General features: G+C 41.2%; 1 protein-coding gene across 1 annotated transcript; it reads right to left on the bottom strand.

The window, feature by feature from the left end:
- Nucleotides 1-495: 495 nt before the first annotated feature.
- On the bottom strand, nt 496-19,694 carry top3a (DNA topoisomerase III alpha). The gene is made up of 19 exons (XM_063471414.1): nt 19,182-19,694; nt 17,756-17,815; nt 17,594-17,667; nt 17,432-17,507; nt 17,151-17,259; nt 16,891-17,034; nt 16,619-16,789; nt 16,420-16,520; nt 14,793-14,867; nt 14,553-14,635; nt 14,051-14,261; nt 13,716-13,901; nt 13,422-13,551; nt 12,535-12,648; nt 12,276-12,441; nt 12,000-12,146; nt 11,055-11,177; nt 4,642-5,390; nt 496-2,053 (listed from the first exon to the last, which is right to left on the bottom strand). The coding sequence occupies exons 1-19, from the start codon at nt 19,410-19,412 to the stop codon at nt 1,890-1,892; spliced, it is 3,114 nt and encodes a 1,037-aa protein (XP_063327484.1). The 5' UTR covers nt 19,413-19,694; the 3' UTR covers nt 496-1,889.
- Nucleotides 19,695-19,904: the final 210 nt, after the last annotated feature.

The raw sequence follows: 19,904 nt of genomic DNA, 5'->3' as shown, positions 1-19,904 counted from the left end.
CTACACCCGCAGGGGGTGCATTTCAAGGGAACAAAGGCAAGAGGCGTTTATGGGAAAACGGAACCGGTCAGATTTTTCCCTGGAACACAAAACTGCACAACTTTAGGAGAAAGAACTTGTTTACGCTCAGCATTTGGTATTAAGTAGGCTTATGGGTGTGCGTTTCTGTAGTCGGGCCTTGTGGTGGAAAGAGTGCCAAGTTGCAGAGAAATTTTGACTACGTCTGTGTACTCGAGTGTTTTTGCACACTGCGGTTCATCCCGTGAAAAATCACGGAGTGATTTGAAAGAAGTCATGCAAATCTTACCTTCATACTATTACACACCATACAGTCTGAGCTACAGGCCTTAGTATGGCTATATTATCAAAACATAACTGTATAAAATATGCACGCACTCCCTCTGTGTTACAATTATTTTTAACACAGAAGGAATATATTTTATTTTATTAATACACAAAAAACTCACAAACATGAAGCAAGTGCAACAGAAATATATAAAAATCAAAGACTTGGTCATTTATATAATCATTAATGAAAAATGTGCTTGGTACAAACTGAATAAGATTGCATTAAATTAAAGGTGTACTAATGAGGGCTCAAAATGATTGGGGGTAAAAAAAAAAAAAAGCGCATTAATTACAAATATGACATCCTTTAATGTACCTGTAAAAGTCTTCATGAAGGAAAGATTTTGCATGGCTTCATAACTGCTATTGGATATGAAAGTTACATACTGAGAGATGTTGTGGGGAACTTTTTTTTAGATTTGGTTGACTCTATATAGAGCAACCCTATTCCTACTTTACTTATGCATCGGAGTATTTCAGTCCAGAGGAAGTCTGTTTTCATTGGTGCGTGCTCTGCTTAGTCATAAATTTTGTTTCGTTTCCAAAGTAGAGCCGACTGAAAGTTTAAGACTCAAAACCAAAAGTAAATGAACAAAGAGAAGCAAACAACAGACTCAAAATAAAAGCAAAAGCTAAAGCTAATGGAAAACCCCAAACACTCCAAGCGAAACCAAAAGTTCCCTCTGTCATGATTGCAGAGATTCAATGTACTATAAAATTTTAAAATGAGTTTATTAACTTTTATCAGTGCGGACATCAGATGACCAGTTCAACCTGGTTTCTTTCTGTTTGCAGTGTAAAAACAAATTTTTTCCCCACCTTTTTCTTCCACCTCCATAAATCGATACATGAAAATATTCAGATATCAATACATTTGGCTGATTAGTCTTGAACGGCGTGCACATACACCGTCTTTTAAAATGACGTTTATTTGTCAGAGATGGCGTTGCTCCTGAGTCAGAAATCTACAGGATTTTAGTTAGGACTTCGAGATTGTGAAAAGCAGAGAAAGACAGTAGAGTGGAGGATCGGTTGATCCAAGGCCAGGTGAGCAAATTTTCAATTACTTGCTAAGTGCTTTCAGGTTGCTGTGGTTACAAACACGAGTAATAAAACTAGTTCAGCACTTCAGCGTTTGTCTCAGAGTTTATTTTATGTGTGCTCTCCAGCATAAATGGTCCGTGTACAATTCTGATTGGTTTGTTTTACACTTCAATATTAGCTTGACCTTATTTGTCCTCCCAAGGCCCACAGAAGAGTCACTCATCTAGAGCTGATCTGAGTACAGCTGAGGGATCGGTGCTGAGTGAAAACAGAAAGAAAAGCTGCAGCTCATGCTGCTGTTAGGCACTTTTGGTATTGGTTTGGCCAACACATGTGGGTGGAACACTTTCTGTTTTGCACACACTTATCCTGTTGACCCAGTTGCTTTGCAGATGCCCCACTCTATGTATAGTCCTAGTTGTTTAAAATTTAAAACTGAAGTCACAGACTTCATTAACTCTGCCCAATTACGGGGTGGCTTCAGTCATAGACAGCGGTCATCGCTGAGGACAGGTGACTCGGGTGTGTCCCGGCATGTGGCAGATGCCACAGGTGCGAGGTTTCTTAGCAGCGGGGGGTCTGTTGGCACTCGGATCTCCCATCATCTTCCTTCCCTTCCTCCCACCATCTCCATCACTATAAAATCCACCACCAAAACCACCTGACACGGGGAAACAGAGATCAGAGTTAAAAGAGTCAAAGTTACCAGCTATTGCATAGAAAGCACCAAAGAATTTTTTTCAGCATGTTGGGACTGCAGGTACATGTCATGTTGATGCCTCAAGGTCTCTGTGTTTGTGAGTCGTGACAGTACTTTCTTTTTTACCATCAAATGGGGTGTAGGTGAGCGTGATCTCTCTCGTTCTTTGGTGTTTGATCTGAGTGCCTGATTTTTTTTGCTTCTTCTCCTTTTTTTTTTTTTTTTTTTTTTTAAACAAACATAGTGTGTTTTGTAGAACTGACTCCAGTCCAGATTTTACAGCCAAATCACTGCAGTCAAGGTCCACTAAAAATCAATAGCATACACTGCAAATGCCTGTCTATAATGCATTTATAATGTCAAGTACGCTTGCTTTTACTGAGATTACTCATCTTTACAGAGAATCTATTAGAAAGTCTTGTTGTATTGCTTGGTCTGAAAACCTGAATATGTCCACGAAGAACATAAAAGGTGGACGTAGTCACTGGAATGTGACAGAGTGCATCAGGGAAATTTCGTAGATCAAGTGAGTAGTTTGGCAGTTTTTGCATCTACTTCTGTACTCAGACTTCCTTCTGCCACCGAATGAGTCAGTCCCTGCTGGCCAGTAGAAGCACTACAGGTTTAATGAATGCACTTTGACTCTGGGTTCAATCTGAGACCTGAAAACTATGCCCATCCTTTTTACCCTAGAAAGATAAGGCAGATAAGACCAGATAATTAAGATTAAGATGAAGATAAAAAATTTCAGGTGGTAAACAAAGTCTTCATGCCAGGTTTTGATGTGACGTGTAACAGTAAATAACACTGACTGGATTTCCTTAAGTATCCTGTCAATACTTTATTGGCCCATACTTTATTAGTATGCATTATCACTTCTTGCATCAGTTTTATAATTTGTTGTTGATAATGTTTCGCTGTGTGTTATTTTCTTATCACACGTGAACTCTCGCTGCAGTATGAATAAAGAAATTTGAACCTGATAATAACAGTGTGTTTTGAAGGGTGACTATACTTAATCAAACCACACCGCTTCATTTATTACAGATAAAGCTTTAATTGGTTCATGTGGGCATCTACAGAGCCAAGGTTATTAAAAAAACACTTCTGTATTTATTTACAAGTATTAGAGCCCGATCAATATAGGATTTTTAAGACCGATATTGATACCGATATTTTGGTTACTTAATAATCCGATATTTTGGCTGATACTACTTTTTAGCCACACCAAACACAAAGAGAGATCCCTGACATTTGTTATGTGTAGTTATTCAATACACTGTTGAGGCACTTAAGATAACAAGCAGTTTAAGAAACTGCAAGTGAATTTGCAAAGTGCACGTGGTCGACAAACTGTGCAACGTCAACACTAATAACATGGCTGAAGGGTGCTTCTCCTGCCTCTTCTTTATTTCTTTAATTTTCATTTATTGACTGTTATAATTGTCAAGAACGACATAATGGTGCATAGTTAATATCAGCCTGCGGATGAATCAGTCAGGCTCTAACATTTGTCTCAAAATATGGTCATATCAGAGACATTTTGAATTTGTTGTTTACAAACATTTGCCGATGTCAACCATGTGACTTAACCCTGTGGTTATGCAGTGAAAGTGGGTACACCAGTACAAGATCAGTGTCTATGCGCTGCGAAGATCAGCTTAGAAAACATAAGTCAAACTAGTTTTCTATTTTTAGGCTGTATTTATGTTTTGGAAAAAAGATACGTGTAGTTTGTAGATGCTATCCATATGAGATCAACTTGTTGATAAAGGTTCACAGTGAAGGCAAAACACAATCTGAAAATGAGCTCATCCTCATGTTTTCCTTGTGACTCACTCGTTCCTACGCATAATATGTGTTTCAGGTGAAGCCAATACAAAGGCAGTATATCTGCAGCGCATCCACGTCAAAGCCCAGGCTCAATAGCAATGACCTCAATAGAGCTGGTGACTCCATACATTGTAACAATAAAGCAGTTCTGTTAGGAAGTTTGTGACGAGATTTCCCTGAAAATCATGCTGCTGCTAGAAACACTTGTTCAACTATTTGTCCTGCCAGCAATGTGTTTGTCCATACTTGTTAAAGGAAATAAAGATCAGAATTAATTTTATGCCCATTTAACAAAGGAATCTAGCTAATTACTGCAAGGTCACATACTTTTCCTTTTCACTACCTGAGCCAAAGAAGTTACGTGATTGGTTCAGACTGTTTGTTTTTTCTGTCTGCCTGTTTGTTAAACGAATGACTCAAAAGGGTGTGGAAAGATTTGCATTTTTATCAGAGGCGGGGTCTAACTCATGTGTAAGTGACTGATGACTATTAAGAGTCACTGTGTATGGATCCAGGAATTTTAGGAAGCATTCTTCACTGTTTTGTGTGTAATGTGCATCATATCTTCACAAATGCATATTGAATTGAAGTAAGAGATAACAGTGACACTGTTCGTGCATGGTGTGGCGGGAATTTTCAGCCCTGTTTGAGGTATGTGGTCTTACATTGGATTATGATTAGGAGCTCAGAGGAGGATTTGTGTGTGAGAGCCCCACCTGGTGGAGGTACGTTCTCATCAGCCCACTGAAAGAAGCCACACTGCTGCTCTCTTGGCTTCCCACAGGTGTGGAACATGCGACCCTTGTTTGGACCGTCCTTCTGCACCGTTCGCGTCACGGCTGCCTCGTTGCAGTTGCACATCACCTGTCCCAAATGTCCTGGTGCACCCGCTTCCTGCCCTCTGCTTCCTTCAGATGTGTTTCTGAATCCCAGAGATGGCCTAGGAGGCTGGGAAGTCCTCGGTGCTGGCGGTGGCGGCCCTCGATTCTGTGGCGCCCCCTGCTGACTCGGTTGATCTGCCCAAAGAAAGAAGTTGCAGCTCCCGGCGTTGCACTTGTAGAACTGCCGGCCTTGATTAGGGCCGTCTTTGCGCACAGTCAGAAGGAGTGCATCCTGACCACAGTTGCACACAATCGCGTCACTGCTGGCGTTTACACTCATACTGCGGCCACCTGGTGGAGACGTCGGCTGTGGGGTCCAGGAGGGCACAGGCGGGAGAGAAGAGCGAGGATTGGAGATTCGGGTTCTGGATGGATCAGGTCTGGGTGGCCTTGGAGGTGGAGGGTGAGGGTCATCTCCTCTTCCACCCCCTCCTCCAACTCCTGCACCACCACCACCTCCCCCCGGTCTGAGATATTTCAGGTCCAGCACTTCTCGGAGGGTCTCGTCACAGCCACCGATGCAGCCGACAAACTCCAGAGGCATCATGGGAGGAAGGCTACCCCTGCGGAACTTGAACTTCAACCTTAAGAAGGGAGGACACACAGGAGGCAACCTCAGTGTGCACATCTAATAAATGAACTGTGTTGTGTGGCAATCCATCACTTATTTAACATCCAAAGAGAGTAAGCCACTCTAAATGAGTCAAGTAAGCTACTGGTAAGCTCAGTCCTCTTAGCTTGCTTGACTCATTCAGAGTGGGCAATTTTAGTACAATCAACACAATCAGAATCAAATACCTCAGGTAATTTCAATTATTATACTATTTGTTCAGCAGGCCGACTGTTTCCACCCACAAAAGTGAAGTGGGTATGTGCTGGCTGTGGTGTGGAGTATTAAGATTTCACAGTTCACTGTTAAAAAAATCCTCCTGCATAACGTTATTGCAGCAAAGATTCTTAAACACATTCTTGACATAAATAGTTAGATTACAGCAGAGGAGGGCAGAAGGGTGGTGGCGCTGTCTGGTTGGGACCTTTCTGTGTGGATTGGGATCTTCTCCTTGTACCTGTGTGAGTTTTCTTCAGATAGTCCGACTGTCTCCCATAGTCCAATCATGCTTTTCGCATTAACTGGGATTCTAAATCGGCTGTAGGTCCGACTCTGAATGTGAGTGTTTGTCTGCCTCTCTGTGTTATCTACTGATGTGCTAGACTCGTGACCCTGCCTCTCGCCCTTTGACTGGCTCCAGTTCACCACACTCATGTGGATCTGCACATGTGCTGCAGAAAGACCATGAAGCTAAGACATCGATAATGACAAATTTCTAAATCAGCCCAAGCTTTGCTTTCTGCACTTTTTTCTAAAAAAAAAAGTTTTCTATTAATTATTATTGGTCAATATTTGTGCCAATACCAACATGTATTTGACACTCCAGCATGGCCCCATGAATGGATCTATCAGCTTGCTAATCCACCCCTTTGATGCAGAATGACGATTATCATTGTTTGGCATAAAACTATGTAGAGATGTGAATAAACTCTAGAAGATGAATCCTAATTACTTAAATATTTCCCCTGACAATGAGGTTCATTCTGTTGTTCTGTGCTCGGCTGTGACTAAAAGACATTAGAAGGAAACGCTTAAAAAACCCCCCCACACATCTGGATGTCTTAAGGTACAGGGTTTCCAATATGATATAATTGGCTCAGTGGTAACGACGTGTGAGTCACTTTTGCGCTTCTGCATGGGCATTTGGTTAATATGTGCTTCACTGGCATAATTAAATTTGATCCACAGAGACGATTTATAAGTTATCAGTGAACCAAAGGCATATCATATAGAAGTTTAAATCCATGCAGTGACATTTCCTGTCACCCTCTCTTGAGTGTCAAGTTTAGTGGCTGTTTTCCAACTGCAGGTAACTGAAATTACCAGTAAGTCAGGAGCACATACCATGACTTATGACTGAAATGTAATAAAATATTTATTTTCATAGAAAACTGTGTGAAGCACTGAGGACAATAGTCCACCATAAAGTGGCTTTTTCAAAAACCTGTACATAACAAAAGTTGGTAAAACAGGGCAAGTTGCCGTGGCAACAAGTGAGGCGGTAGCACCAAGCAACAATCTATTCCTGCGCACATCTGCATTTATCAGCATATGAAGTTATCCAACAAGCTGCACAGTGATATCTGATTTAAAAAAAAAACAAAAAAACTACAGCGCTGACGTTGTTCTGGAGAGAGGGCTGGAGCTCAACTTTGAGCTCGCCACCAGATTGGTCGCCATGGTAACAGATGCTGGTGTGGAGCACTTTGGCTCACTGCGAGCGAGCGTGCCCTATATTTGGACTGAGCTGAGCCACGTGCTTGTAGGGTTAACGCCTACTTGTGTAAACAAGAATTTGGAGAAATTTCTCGAGAGCGTCAGGGCCGTCGCTGTTTGTATGCCTGAGAGGGTAGCATAAGGCACGGAGGGAGTTTAGCACTGACGTGACCACTGAAAAAATAAATAAATACATGGGGTTTTTTTCAGTTAATGTGTGAGTTAAGTCTCTGTTGTGCTGAGAGGACGAATCTTTTACAAAAGCATTCATAACTTAGACATCCCTCCCTAAATCAGTCAACTACAAACCACCTTCAAAAATCATGCGTTCTGAAATATAGTTAGCAAAACAACACGTGAAACCCCTCACAACATAAGGGCTCTGGCTTAATCGTGTTACTGTGCCTTATGCCTGTGATGAAAGGACATTCAACACCATGTACAGGTGCCAGTTACCAAAAACACAACACTCAAACACATGCAGAAAGCTGGACTGCTCCTGCATGATTCGAGAAAGTGTTAATTTCAGAGAGATCTCATGACAACCGAAATGATCATCCAGGTCTGATGGAGACCTCAGAGCTGGATTATATGGAGCAATTTAAATGAGTTAAAGACAACAGGAAAGCCATGAAGCAGTTGCTGATTAAAAAGCATCACTGAGCACAGCGTGTGAGCACTCTAACAGAGAGACGCGAAGCATTTGCAAATGTTTCTGCACGTTTCTGCAAATGACCGAGTGTCCAGAGTTTGACCAGTTACTGGTTGAATATGTCTTTGTGATTAAAACTGACCACCTTTCTATCAGTTGAGTAGTTTTGACTCCCAAGATATGTTCAAAACTATTTCATTGTGTAAGTCAGCACATGAAGAACAATTCATCTAACTGTCAAAGTCTGCAAAGGCCACATGTCACTAACTGAGCTGAGATACATCTATCTACCTGTAGTACAGTCTGCTTATAGACTGGTACTTATACGGTGCTTTTCTATATTATCTGAGCACTCAAAGCACTTTTTCCTAGAAGCCTCATTCACCTAGTCACACAAGGTTTGTCCAATGCACTTAAACACTTTGGAGTTCAGTGCAACAGAACATCAGTGCAAATACTTTAAAGCATATGGTTCTTTGGTATTTCCACTGTTAAGCTGAAAGATAGCGTGTTACTTGGAAATCTACACCATAGCTACGTCATACACGCAAACCTCTCTGAAAACCTATGCTTTAACCATATGCCATACGCTGATGTGTACCTCCCTAGAAATGCAACAACATGTCGTGGTGACACAGCGTGCATCTGCACTGACTGGTCTGTTCAGTAACGGTTCCTCCTGTACATTTCCAGCTACCCTTTGTTGCAGCAGTTTTTGAATTTATCAGTGAGAGAATAACAACCATTGTCCTTATATTGATGCTAATAATAGATATATAATGACTCACAAATGTCAGTAAATTCCTAAAAGAGAATGGACGTGAGGAAATGTACAAAGAAGTGGAAAAACAGAAGTGAAAACTTTTGTCCCTGAAAAAAACAAAACTGACCAAAACAAAGAGGGGTGGGGGGGCAGGAAAGAAAAAAGCCCCTGCATTTCTATCGACTATAAAACAGCAGGACACTAACACAGGGTAATTAACACATAATGCCCCTTGTAGCACAGACCCTGACAAAAGTCAAAATCAGCAGGCATGATTTAGGGAGATGATTTAGGTTGAGACTCTTTTCGGTGTGACGCTAGGGGACGTTTACCGAATCCTAAAAGAGTTTTGTAAATGTAAAACACTTTTGGAAATCTGAGGCCAGAGTACATACTTTACATGTTACACGTTATTGATAGTCTACATGTTTTTGTTCTGTACGTATTCAGATTTTTTTCTGCGTTGTACTGTATTGTGTGACCTTTGCAGGGAAGGTCGCTGCTCTTTAAATCAGCATTTGAACTTTGATACATAACAGCGGTCAATTAGGCTGAGATAGATGTATCTCAGTACAATAAGCAATCAGTAATCATGCAGGACAAGACTGCTGCAGTTAAAGTCCACTCTTATTCTAACAGTACCAAATTAACTTGACATTTGCTGGTTATCTATTTTTGGGGATGTGTCTTCAGTGCTGAGGACTTCAGAAATATAATTAGTAAACTAATATTTTTCTCCTGGGTTCATATGACAAGCAGGAAGTGAAACAAAAAGAGCACTTCGTGTTAAAGCTGTGACTGTCAACATTAGTAGGCTGTCAAAAAAACAGAAGAAGAAAAAAACCAAAACAAAAACCAGTCTGTCAGCTGTTTTTCCAACGTACTTATTAATGCTTAGGGTACCTTCTGCTCTTCTGGTTAGAGCAGAGAGTTGGTGTTACACTTCCTGAAAGACCTTGAAGACTACAAGCATTAGACACACACACACACACACACACACACACACACACACACACACACACACACACACACACACACACACACACAGAAAAACAAAGGCTAACACTGTTCACACGTACACACATCAAGTAGGAGGCACTCTTTGGCCTCTCATGAAGGCCGTTTATCTACAGCACTGACCACATAATGTACAATCACTGCTCTGGCTGGACAGCAGTGAATCGCACAGAAAAACAATCCCAACTCCTTTAGTGCAGGACAGTCGTAAATACGAATGCTTCTTACCTATTTGTCACTCACATTGCATCAGAGGACATTTGCATAAAAACTGAGTAGCACTACAAATCTACTGTGCATAGTTTAAATGAGCCTAATGAAACACACAGAGCCAGAAGGACACAGTGAACAACGAGGACCACATGTGTGTGAAGACTCTTCAGCCACGCTTACAGCTCTGCGAGTCTGTATTTGAGGTGTACTTATTCTTCAGCTGGAGTGTTAGTGACACGGTCAAATAATATGGCTCAATAAAAACCATATGAAAAAAGTGATGAAAATATCAAAAATAAATACAGGAAAATACAGAAGAAAGATAATGTAGATATAAATGGATGTTTAAAAATGTATTCATTTATTCAGAATCCATTCTAAACACTGCGTCTCTGTGGCTTTTAAACCCCAAAACACGCATAGTGTACGTTGTTAAGTGCCAGGAGGATTGCCAGGATTTATACATCGGGGAAACCAAACAACCTCTGGCGAAGCGGATGGCACAACACAAAAGAGCTACCTCGTCAGGCCAGGACTCTGCAGTCTATTTACACCTGCAGGCCAGTGGACACTCTTTCAATGATGAGGATGTACACATCTTGGAGAGGGAGGAACGCTGGTTTGAGCGCAGAGTCAAGGAGGCCATTTACGTGAAAAGGGAAAGACCATCTCTGAATCGAGGAGGGGGCCTAAGGGTACATCTTTCGCCATCTTACAATGCTGTGATTGCAGCCATTCCCCAACTCTCTGTGAATGGTACTGATGGGCCATTGATCAGTGGGCTCTGATCAGTGGGGTTTGGTCAGTGGTTGTTGATCAATGGTCATGAGAATTTGCATAATTATGATGAAGGAACTGACCTCCCAGCCCATTGTTCCTTCAGTGGTGCTAGCTTCAGTTATTATGAAAATGTACTGTTTATAAGATTGGGGAAACCTGCAGTCAGCTGAGACTGAAGAAGTCACTTGGATGAGTGATGAAACGTTTCTCCCACTGAAAACGCTACGTCCAGATGAACAGAATCAACTTTTGGACACTATAATTTTTATTTTTTTAAAAAGGGAAAATACAAATAATATTTTTGTACTACAAAGCAAATTACAAACTTGAGTCTTTGTGGAAGAGACTGATCAGCCTTGTCACAGCATTACTCAACCCTTGATCCCAGTAAGCTAGCCTTACTTCATTTAGGACATATCACAGTTTGGTAACTTATCAAGCACTTCTATGAGGAATGGCTTTAATACTGTCCAGATTAATACAAAATAAATACTCACATATGAATGGGGTGTGGCTGACAGGTGGGACATATGCTTTCATCTCTGCTGACCTCGAGCACCACGTCGGGAAACCACACTGCTGTTTTACAGGCTGGGAAGCCCACACACGACAGGTATTTACTGCAGGAGGAGATAGAGAACAGCTGAGAGGTCAGAGTGCAGCGAGGGTGCAGAAAACATGAGAGAATAAGAAAAAAAGTGTTTATGTCCGCTACGATGAAAACAAACAAACAAACAAACAAACAACTTAAAATGAATAAATGTAAGTAAAAATCATTTTTAAAAAGTGGGAAAAATGACTGTATGGGTGCCTTTTTATACACTGCCTGTCCAAAAGGCTTTAATTTGCTGGCAGAGTAAAGACTGAAGTCACGTGGTCTGTGGAGTCCAGATGTGATGGGTGCATCAGGTAAAAAGAGAATCACGTGAAGTTCCTACCACACAGGACTGTGGTGGCAGTGTTAGGATCTGAGGTTCCTTCAGCTGGTCGAGTTAAAGTTCAGCAAAACAAAACAAAACAAAGAGATCAGCTGACTGCCTGCCTGAATATAGTGAATTACCTGATCTTTTTCCATTAATATGCCCCTTGGTGGCACATTAAAGATGGCAATGCCAGGACTCATCAGGCTCAAACTGTGATAGTTCAGCTCAGGGAGAATGACACTCCATTTTCACACACCACGGAGTCCAGACTTTAACCCCAGTGAGAATCTTTGGGATGTGTTGAGAAGACTTTATATAACGGTCCAACTTTCTCACACTGGGAGATGCCACAGCGCATGTGTGCTTTTACCAAAGGTAAAGGCTAAAATATTAGAAGGTGTGAATTTTTTTTTTTTCTCCAATCGGTGTATTTTTAACAAACATCTGTACTGCCTGCTGAGGAAGGTTGGAAGAACGCATCCTTCTTTATTAAAGCTTCCGTTGTTTGCATCGTCTCACCTGTTTCCTTCTCTCTTCTTCTTCAGCACCATGTCCCGACCACAGTTAGGGCACTTCCTCACCGGCAGCGGGATCTCCATGTCCTGCTGCTCTGCTTCAGGGATCTCGTGAGCTGCACCGAGATAGGGAGACAGCGCTTCATCTAACCTGAGGGAACAGCAGACATACGACTTCTTACCAGCAGGATGCAGCGATAGCAGGAAAGGTTACGCACTAGTTTTAATACTGAGGATGCAGACATACACATGTGTAAACTACAAGGTAAATGCAACTAACTTCTTTGCTTTCCTGACAGACTCAATGAAGACGGTCTTGTATTTCTGGATGTGATGCTGCAGCACGCTCCGTTTGTCCTTTCGGCCTTCTGACACCAGCTTGAGGTCTGCTTCCAATTCTGCACGCAGGTTCGGTTTTGACATCTCATAGCCCATGGAGTTATAACCTGCACACATACACACACACGCACACATTGATATGTACGCAGCACAACTGAGTGACCGAGCTTTACACTGAGTGCGAGCGTGCGTGCACATACCCTCCACCAGCCCCATGCCCAGCTCTCCAGGTGTAAACCTCTGGTCAGCTGTCAAGCCCACATACATGCGACTCTTTATAGTCTCAATGTGCTCAGCGTGGGTTGCATCTGTACCTGTAATGTGAACAGTTAGCATAGTAACACTCACATTAGACGCCAAACTGTGAGTACGGAGCAAAGAAGGTCTATACTGAGAGAAGTTAGTAGGTGGAGCTGCTTTTATTAAATCAGATCAACACACAAAAAATATCCACATACACTCACTAGACACTTTATTAGGTACAACTTGTTAGTTGGGTTGGACCAAGTTGGACTTTCTTTTGCCTTAATCGTCCGAGGCCCTAATTCAACAAAGTGGGGGTAAAATGTAATATTCCCTCATTTGCCGAATACTATTGACCTGCGTACCGCCAAATCCTGTAAATGTGAATGGGCAATGGCACCTCTGACTACAAAGAAACTAAAAAGGAAACCAGAGATCTCACAGTACTAAAGCTTTCGTCCTTTGACTACAAGTCTTACATAATCATGAATCTCTTTATAGAGATCACACTTTAAAGGTAATATTTAATTTAAAAGATGATATTTAATTCACTAAATGATCAAAAACTAACAACATATTTTATAATGAAATACTTCTTCAATTAAATCACATGACAGTGAGCTGTTCTTGTAAGGAAAATATTTTAAACTGACACTTTATGTACTGTGTCTTTAAATCTCTCATACTGTCTAAAATCACACATTACATATATTCATCATTTAAAGTATTTATGGACCAGTGACAAGTCGACAAATACACAAAACTAACTAACTAACAAACAAACTAACAAACCTAACAACCCACAAAAAAACAGAATTTCTGACTTTGTGCGTCAATTATATACCAATGCCGTGCTTCTCCATCAACGATATGAGGTCGGCTTCAGTGAGCAGCTGCGGAGGACTCGTCTGTCCGTCCACCATCTCAATAGCAGAGGGCTGGAACTGAGAGCCTTGATCATACACTGGAATCACCTGTAAAGCACATTTACCAGAATATGTTGTCCACAAAAAGCAATAACGTAGAGATGTGTAATGAATGCCAAGAATGTTTCAGCTCACAGTCACTATTTGAGCTGTTTAAGTGGGTTTAGAGCAAAACTGGTAAAGTTTGGTCAGTCTAAACACCCACACTGTACCTTTGTGCTCCACCTGTCATAGGGGTAAACATCCAGGTAGTTCCTTGCAATGATCATGAGTCCCGAGACGGAGAACTTCTCCTGAGCGATATCTATATCAACCACAGTCTCCTGTCCCAAAGCATCCTGGGATACACAAGCTAAGAAATGGCGAACAATGAACTCATACAGACGTCCTTCATTGCCCTGGGAAGAACACAAAGAGACAACAAGCAGTGTTTACTGTAATTATCTTCTCAAATTCTGTGGTTGTTTTCTGTTCATAAAATTGAAACAATTGAAATTTAAAAAAAAAAAAAAAAAAAAAATCCCTGTTATTGATCACACCAAGCTACCTGCAGTGCGTTAGTGAACTTGGTGGGATGTATGGGAGGGTGGGCCTGGTCAGAGTTCTTGCCCTGTCTTGGGTTGGGTCCCCCCGGCTGGTCAAGCACTTGCTGGGCGAACGCCCCCCACACCGGGCTGTGAGCCTGCTGCTCCACCAGTGGGGTGAGAGCCAAGTTTGCTGGAAAAATGTTGGTCTCTGTGCGGGGATAGCTGATGAACCTGAGCAGAAGAAGAAAAAAAAGAATGAAGAAAAGGACATATGATTCACGATGTAGGAACGCTCTGGAAATGTAAAATCACTGATTGCCGAATCTCCAGAGTGGGTGTTCTTTGTGTATAAAACTAAGAACACATCTAAATGCACTTGTATGTTTCATTGAACCCACAGAGACTCTCACACATCAGGCTTAAGAGTGAAATAAGTTCAGACATCGAGACATTAGTTTATTCTCTGGAAAGCAGTTTTTACATCACATAAAATGCTTTCGACTAAAAGATTCACACACTCACCCCTGAGTATAGAGCTTTTCTGCAATTTTCATGGTCTCTTTGGCACTTATTCTGAGCTTCCGTGAAGCCAGTTTCTCCAGTTCCTGTAGGCCAGACAAATGAAGAAGACTGTTTGCAGTGGGCCAAAGCAGCAGGACAAAATCTTCTAATGCCATTAAAAAAAAAAGAAAGAAAAAAAAAGTGTTTTAAGTTGCTGTGTGTTTTACATTTATGTGCAGCTGTTTGGCTTTTTATTCTTACCACAGTGTCCAAAGGCAGTGGCCTCCATTTACTCTTAGGTTTGCTGGTTACTGAGGTGACTGTTGCTATGGGATCCTGGAAATGAATGAAGTGATATTCTCTTTTCACACGCGGCTTTTAAATCATTTTATTTGTGCAGGTTGAAAACACTTAAAAATTACTGTGGTGTCCTAACAGCAGCAGGAGCAGCATAGAGATGCGCTAACCTCACACACAGTTGGTACATGTCCAACTGCCTTTCGAGGTGGATACTAACCTTGGATTGTACTTTTTATATTCAAGAAATACCTCCATTCCTATGACCAAAATGTCCCCATTGATATGTTATCATGTAAAATTCACTCTTGTACTTTCTGCTGTTGGTTAGGTTTAGCATCTCCAAAAATATTATTGATGTTACTTATCTGTTTGCAACAGCTGAAATAAACACCAGCAGCTCCGGCTGGTGTGGGGTTTTTTGTGCATTGAAAAGCTTCTTGAATGGCCACAATGACCCCCCACAATGGATAGTTTAATTTAGTAGTAACAGGACCTGTAGTGCTTGATAATGTGAGATGCCTACCTAATTAAAGACCATCTCAATCTCAAGTGTGAGGTGTAAATAATACAGATTTTCAAATTGAAAGCAGAAAAAGGAACAAATATTTTGTCAGGAAGGAAATTGTTTCAGCACCGGTAAACTGTTTTGGTGAAAAGCTGTGAATGCAAACAGGAAATGTGAACTTCTGTTTGTCTCCTCAGGACACATTTTAAAGTCCATTAACAGTTTTTCTCTGCCAACACGGGGGAACAAATTTACAAAAAAGAAAAGAAAAAAAAAGAAAGAAAGAAAGAAAGAAAGAAAGAAAGAAAGAAAGCTCAGTAGAGCCATAAATGGACCACAGAACTGAATGCTGAACTCTTTGGTTTTGGAACTACATGTGAGCCGTCTCACCATGTTACTATAAAAAGATAATGTGCACTTTTAAGGTATAATGCAGGGACTTCCTTGCTGGCCTTCTCTAACCAGAATCAGGCTCTCACTCCCCCACGAGAATAAGTTCATCACACCTACAGTTTGACTTGTTATCCTCCAATACTCTAAAGGACTGCAGACTACACCCGGCGCACAGAGACAAACATTGCTGAGTCTCTCTGACCTAAGTTTTTCTTCCGATTCTCACACTTCTCTCTGTGGGCAACAGTGAGAATGAAGTGTTAATTACTGGGCTCGACGGTAAACGATACACGTGTCTCGATGAGACTCATAGAGCCAGATGACAACTTTGTTCTCTCATCAATAAGCAAAAAAACCCAAAACCAAAATATAACAAAACAAAACACTCAGGGCTGTATAAACAAACAGAAAAATCACAGCAGCTACAGTCTAACATAGAATAACAACTAAAACAAACCCATGAAACCAACAGATCAGAGGTCGTGACTATTTCATGAACAGCTCATGAGTTTTTAATCACTGAAGGAACAAAGTGTACTGCCACAGGTCTTTCACATGCTCATGTGAAAATCTAATTAAGTGGAGCACTTAGATTATATGTTACCCAGACTCATCTACCTCAATTCAGCATTTTAGAAAAGTATACAAAAATTCATCAGGATATTCAGCATAAAACATGCAGGCACATACCTCCATGCAGATCTGGTAGAGCACTAGACAAGCTGTGTGATTGAAGAGGCGATTTCGTTTCCAGTTGAACTCCACACAGTCCTCCTCCACCTCGTGGATCACTGAGGCAAAGAGAGACACGAAGGAAAGAGGTGAATATTCTTTTAAAACCCAAATCACTGAATTTCTGCTGAGTATTGGGGTGTATGCACAGACAGACCTTTGATCTTATAGAAAGTCTCAGGTATGAATGCCTGGATGGCTTTGAAGCGCTCCACCACAAAACCCAGAGTGGGAAACTGACAGCTGCCGTATGAGATCAGCTGATTGGCCAGGGACTCTGGGAAGATCTTCTGCAGGCGAAGTGTCTGGAATCGAGTAAAAGATGCACCTATGGAGGATGCATCAGACATTTGTTGAATCACTGACCTTTGACCCAATCCATTATCCCCACAAAGCCTTCCATGTGCTTAAGAGTGAGTGCTGTCTTACCTATACGCAAGTCCAGCTCCTGGCGGACATCAACTGCATCACTGACGTTAGCATCAGGCTCTGTTAGAGTCTCACAGGCTCTTCGGATTGAGTTGGGTGTGATCTCAGAAAACTTTGCCCGAAAGACTTGTAAATTTGGCTTCACTGAAAGAAAACAAAATACAGACAGAGGAGATGTTTTTAGCAGCAGGTTTTTCACATGAAGCCTGAACTTCTGAGGCCTTACACAGTCTACAAAAACATCCAGAATTCTGCTATACCTGCTTTGCAAACATCTATGATTTCGAAGCCAATGTTTTCTCCCTCTCTATCACAATCAGTCCAGATGACCAAGGCCTGGCACAGCCTCACCTCCTTCTCTAGCGTTCGCTATGTAAGAAAAAAAGGATAGAGAAAAGGAAAGTGAGGAGAGGAAGAATGTTATAGCAGTTGACTTAATAAACAGTAAACTTTGAGCGTCACACATGTTAACTGAAATACAAAATAATCATTTATTTCAGTAGATGTTTCCTATTATTAGGAGGACAGTTAACGAGCCTACCTTAATCTGTAACATATTATCCGGACAATATTTCTCTACTTCTGCATCAAACAGCAGCACCGGATTGCAACTGTGCCTTTGGAGAGAAAAGGATAAAAAACAATAAGCTTTTTCTGTTAGCGTGTTTGATGCTTTATACCCCCCAAAAATTTTTAAACTTACCATTTCTGAAATGGAGCTTTAAACTCCAGACCCAGTAAATGCCCTGATACTGATGTCATTGAGACAGTCACATTCTGGTGAAGGAAGCACAGAGACAAAATCAGACACAAAATGAAACGCCAAAGAACAGACATTTAGGTAAATGTATGAAATTTTCCTTACCTGCCCAAAGAGATGATATTCATACTCATAGATTTTATTAAACTTCGACATTCCTTCCCTCTAAAATAAAAAAAACAAGACAATGAGTGCTGGAGCAACCAAAGATTTGTTGTTATATTATCAGATGTATAGATGGAGAAATCGGTACGGTTGACAAGTGTTTGAAGGTTTTCCAAATCAAACTGTACTGTACTGTCAGGCGTTTCCTATTAACCTTAATAATTTAAGCTACACAATACAAATGTGTCTGTCAGAGATCTTGTTATTGTGTATATATGTACTTTTTCCCTGCACATATTATTTAAATGGGGTTTAATTTACTCGAGTTTAAAATACATCTTTGTTTATCAAATGACCAAAAATAACAGACAAATTCACAGAAACAAGTAACACAATCTCACTGCTGGTCCAGCTATATGTGGGACCAGTTGTGCTTCTGTGAGTGTTCATCCTCCCAAAGGCCTGTTTTTAGCCAGGAGAAAGCCTGATATATCACAGTTGTTACTCACAACAATAACATATCCCAGGGTTGTAGAAGGGTGCCTGTCATAAAGCCATTCTTAAGGAAGTAAACAAACCCAAACTTGAAATTTTTTACTCAAATCACTTCAGCATGTACAGAGGAAATCAGACTGTTTACAGCTATCTGTAAGACACAGTGGAGGCTCTGCCATGGTTTGGGATTGCATTTCAGTCAGTAATGTTAGGGAAATTATAAATACAGAATTGGATGGATTAGATTTGATCCACTCTAACAGTACCATCTCTGAAAATGTCCAATTGGCAACAGCTTCATTTTCAGCATGACAATATTCCCAAACACACTGCTAATGCAGTAAAAGTGTTCCTGGATAAAAACAAACAAACAAAAAAACACACACACACACACACACACACACACACACACACACACACACAATGGAACATCAGTCATGAATTGGCCTCCCAAGAGCCCAGACCTCAACATTATTGAAGCAGTGTGGGATCATCCTGAGAGAGAACAGAATAAAAGGCAGCAAACATCCAAAGAAGAGCTTTTAGTGTCCTTCAAGAAGCCAGGAGAACTATTCCTGAAGAATACTTAAAGAAATGTCAAGAAAGCTGCCTAAGAGAGATCAGACTGTGTTGAAGGATAAAGGTGATCGTACCAAATATCAACTTTCAAGCTGGTTAGAATTATAGAAACTCTGTTTTGCCTTATATACTGTATTTCCATGTATGTTTGTGTATGTTTACTTAGCAAAATATAAAGAAATGATAGGTGGCTCAAGACTTTTTACCAGTGCTACACATTTTGGAACTGATAGAGAGTTGACACATTAGCAATTCTCCTTGGCAAAAGGTTTCTTTGACCAATTGGTGTAAGTTTTACACTGCCTGGCAGATTTGTCTGTCTGAGGTGAGTGTGTGAGGGGATGTGACTGACCCTCCTGGCCCTGCCGCTGGACATAATTTCAGAGATCCCCTTAGCAGCATCATTTTTCTCGGCCACGCAGAGGACCCGACGGATCTGCCCCCGGCTTCGGATCATGTCTGCCTCCTGCTGCAATGTGTCCTGGAGGACACTCTGCGCCGCACAGAAATACCTCCGCTGGACTCCCGGCCGCCGTAGTCCCGATAAAAGCACAGATCTCCTGAGGAGACACGCTACTAGCATACCCGCTCTCACGTGAAGCAGCCGGTTCAACGGACAGCTTCAGCGCTGTTCTCGTCCCATTTTGTTAGCATGCTAGCTGATGCGGGGAGCTACATATTATCAGCTCCCAGGAACTTCAACAAAGAGCAAAAAAGGTAACCAAAACTTCACTTCCCACAAATAAAACAGCGAACAGAGAGGAAATATATGCCTGCCGCACAAACAATTAGCAATATAAAAATGAAGAGGACCTTAGACACAGGAACACTCTTACTTCTGTTTACAAAATCCGCGCCTGGCTGTCAAAACTGCCGTCATCAAGGTCGGAACACTGTCGCAAAAATCCTGACGCAAAACCTCAAATGAAAACCTTAAAACAGGCTTAGAAAGAATATTAGAATACGTCCATTCAATTTTACTGTTGTCTAGATGTGTAGCATATGTTTTATAATTTTTTTTAAAAATAGAATAACGCTAACGCAATGTTACTCGGTTGTTAAAAAATAAAATACA

The sequence above is a fragment of the Pelmatolapia mariae genome, linkage group LG4 (genome assembly GCF_036321145.2).
Source record: "Pelmatolapia mariae isolate MD_Pm_ZW linkage group LG4, Pm_UMD_F_2, whole genome shotgun sequence".
NCBI classification, from domain to species: Eukaryota; Metazoa; Chordata; class Actinopteri; order Cichliformes; family Cichlidae; genus Pelmatolapia; species Pelmatolapia mariae.
Note: the sequence above shows the minus strand (reverse complement) of the source record. Positions and strands in the feature narration are given on the sequence as shown.